Below are 2,270 nucleotides of genomic sequence, written 5' to 3' on the forward strand. Positions count from 1 at the left end.
TCTATTGAATGTAAACATATTACATATTTATTAAATAGAAGACAGGTAGCGTTCATTACTAATATTGCAGAGCTTGATTTCAGGCCAGTAGAGTTTTGGCTACTTACTGAAATTGGAAACGGTTCAATGAAAGCAGGAATGATGGCTCCAGTACCTAAATCATTAAACTATGAAAAGAGACAATGGAAGATCAATATGCACTGTCTCCAAAATGGAGAAAATTGAGGGGGATATTATGAATATATTTAAAATGTGAAATTATTTTGAAGATTGGATATGAAGAAAATAAGTGTAATTAAATTGAAGCCCACAAACTATCTGATGATCCTGAGAATCCTGCCAGTAAAATGATTCAGTCGTGAGAAGGAAAGTCTGAACTGTCGCAATTTGCCCTTTGAAATGAGTGCGGGTTTGCGATCGGGTCGGCAGTTAAAAGCGTTGAAAGCATTGGAAACCCGCCTTCATCCCGCCAACTTCTGCCTTTAACTCCGGCACATTTTTCAGCGCACCAGAGACCCGTTCGGGAGAGGCGGGGGATCTCATTCAACTTTTTAAGAGGTCGTTAACAGAATATTAAGAGGCTGTATAATTTAGATTTCAGCTTTTTTTACTACTTGTGCAGAGGATTCATGGGCTTCCTGAAACTCACCTGTCAAAGCAAGGTGACAGGTGAGCGAGCGCCCATTGTGTGAGTTGAAATAATCACAAAAATACTCACACCTCACACCTGCGTCCTTACCTGAGGGAAAACCTCTTATTGACAACATTGTTGCAGAGAATTTGCTTTCAGGAGTTTGCAGGTGATTTCTGCAACCTTGGAAGCTACTCTCACGACAATGGAGTATTGTGCCTCTGATCGTCACTTAACCTGGCGTCTATCAGTTCAGCAAGGATGTTGCTTATGCTGGTTCACCTTGGACTGCAGATTCGGACCAAGATGAGCCCCAGCAGCAACAACACCAGCAAAATCAGCAGTAGCACCAGCCTACTCCTCAGTGACCTGCTGCTCCACAGGAGAGAGGAGATGAGCCCGAGGTGATACCGCTAACAAGGCACAGGATGAACTTCCTGGACATGACTGAACACCAGCGCCTCAGGAGGGTCAGGGTATCATGTCAGGTCATGGTAGACATTTGTAGCTTGCTGGAACAAAACCTGCTGCCCAGTGGATCTGGTGGACACACCTTACCAGTGGCTGTCAAAGTCATCACCACCCTCAACTTCTTTGCCACGCGTTTCTTCCAGGGATCTGCAGCAGACATTTCCAGGAGATCGCAGTCGGCTGCCCACAGATACGTCACCCAGGTGATCGATGCCATGTTTGATAAGTAAGACATTTATGTGCTATTTGCCACTGATGAAGCCAGTCAGACTGAGCGGGCGCTCAGCTTTGTAACTCTGGTTGGCTTTCCATAGGTGCAAGATGTCATCGACTGCACACATGTGCCCATCAAGGCACACCCAGATCACCCAGCAGTGTTCGTGAACCACAAGGGCGTCCACTCCCTCAATGTGCAGCTCATCTCCAACTACAAAAAGATCATCCTGCATGTGTGTGCTCTATCCCCTGGCAGTTGTCATGACTCTTTCGTCCTACGCCAGTCCATCCTCTCTCAGCTCTTTGCACCTCTGAACAGACTTACCAGTTGGCTGCTTGGAGACAAGGGAGATCCACTGAAGACATGGCTGATGAGAGCCTTGAGGAGGCCAAGCAATGAGTCCAAGGAGTGCTATAATCAAAACCAGTTCACAACCAGATGTGTAATAGAGCATGCAATCGGAATGCTGAAGATGTGTTTCAGATGTCTTAACAGATTTGGAGGAGCCCTTCAGTATGCACCAGCCAGGGTCTCCAGAATGATTGTCATATGCTGCACTGCACACCATAGCACAGCAACGAGGATTGGAGCTGCAGGAGGAGCAAGGCTCAGAGCATTCTCAGAGGAGGATGAGCAGGTGGAGGAGGAGGAGGAGGAGGAACCTGAGGTGCAGATGGCACAAGCAGCAGCAGACCTTGCTGCCTAGGAGGCCTGGGATGGATTCATAATGACCTGATTAAGTTAGGTTTCGCCAGTGCCCCATATGGCACCCAGATGCTGAAGCAAATATCGCCCCCCTGAAAACCACAAAGCAATCCTAAAATGGCCAAACCATCCCTATCACCCACACACCTGTTGCTCGAGGTTAAGTAATGGGCCTAAAATTCCAGTCGGAGGCTTCCTTCGGACGAACGCCTCCGACCTGAAATGTTTTTACAAAAATACCTGGTG

General features: G+C 47.1%; 1 protein-coding gene across 1 annotated transcript; it reads left to right on the plus strand.

Moving 5' to 3' along the window:
• Positions 1 to 1,059: 1,059 nt before the first annotated feature.
• On the plus strand, positions 1,060 to 2,025 carry LOC139262464 (putative nuclease HARBI1). The gene is made up of 2 exons (XM_070877650.1): positions 1,060 to 1,305; positions 1,417 to 2,025. The coding sequence occupies exons 1-2, from the start codon at positions 1,060 to 1,062 to the stop codon at positions 2,023 to 2,025; spliced, it is 855 nt and encodes a 284-aa protein (XP_070733751.1).
• Positions 2,026 to 2,270: the final 245 nt, after the last annotated feature.

Source organism: Pristiophorus japonicus, chromosome 4 (assembly GCF_044704955.1).
Source record: "Pristiophorus japonicus isolate sPriJap1 chromosome 4, sPriJap1.hap1, whole genome shotgun sequence".
Classification (NCBI taxonomy): Eukaryota; Metazoa; Chordata; class Chondrichthyes; family Pristiophoridae; genus Pristiophorus; species Pristiophorus japonicus.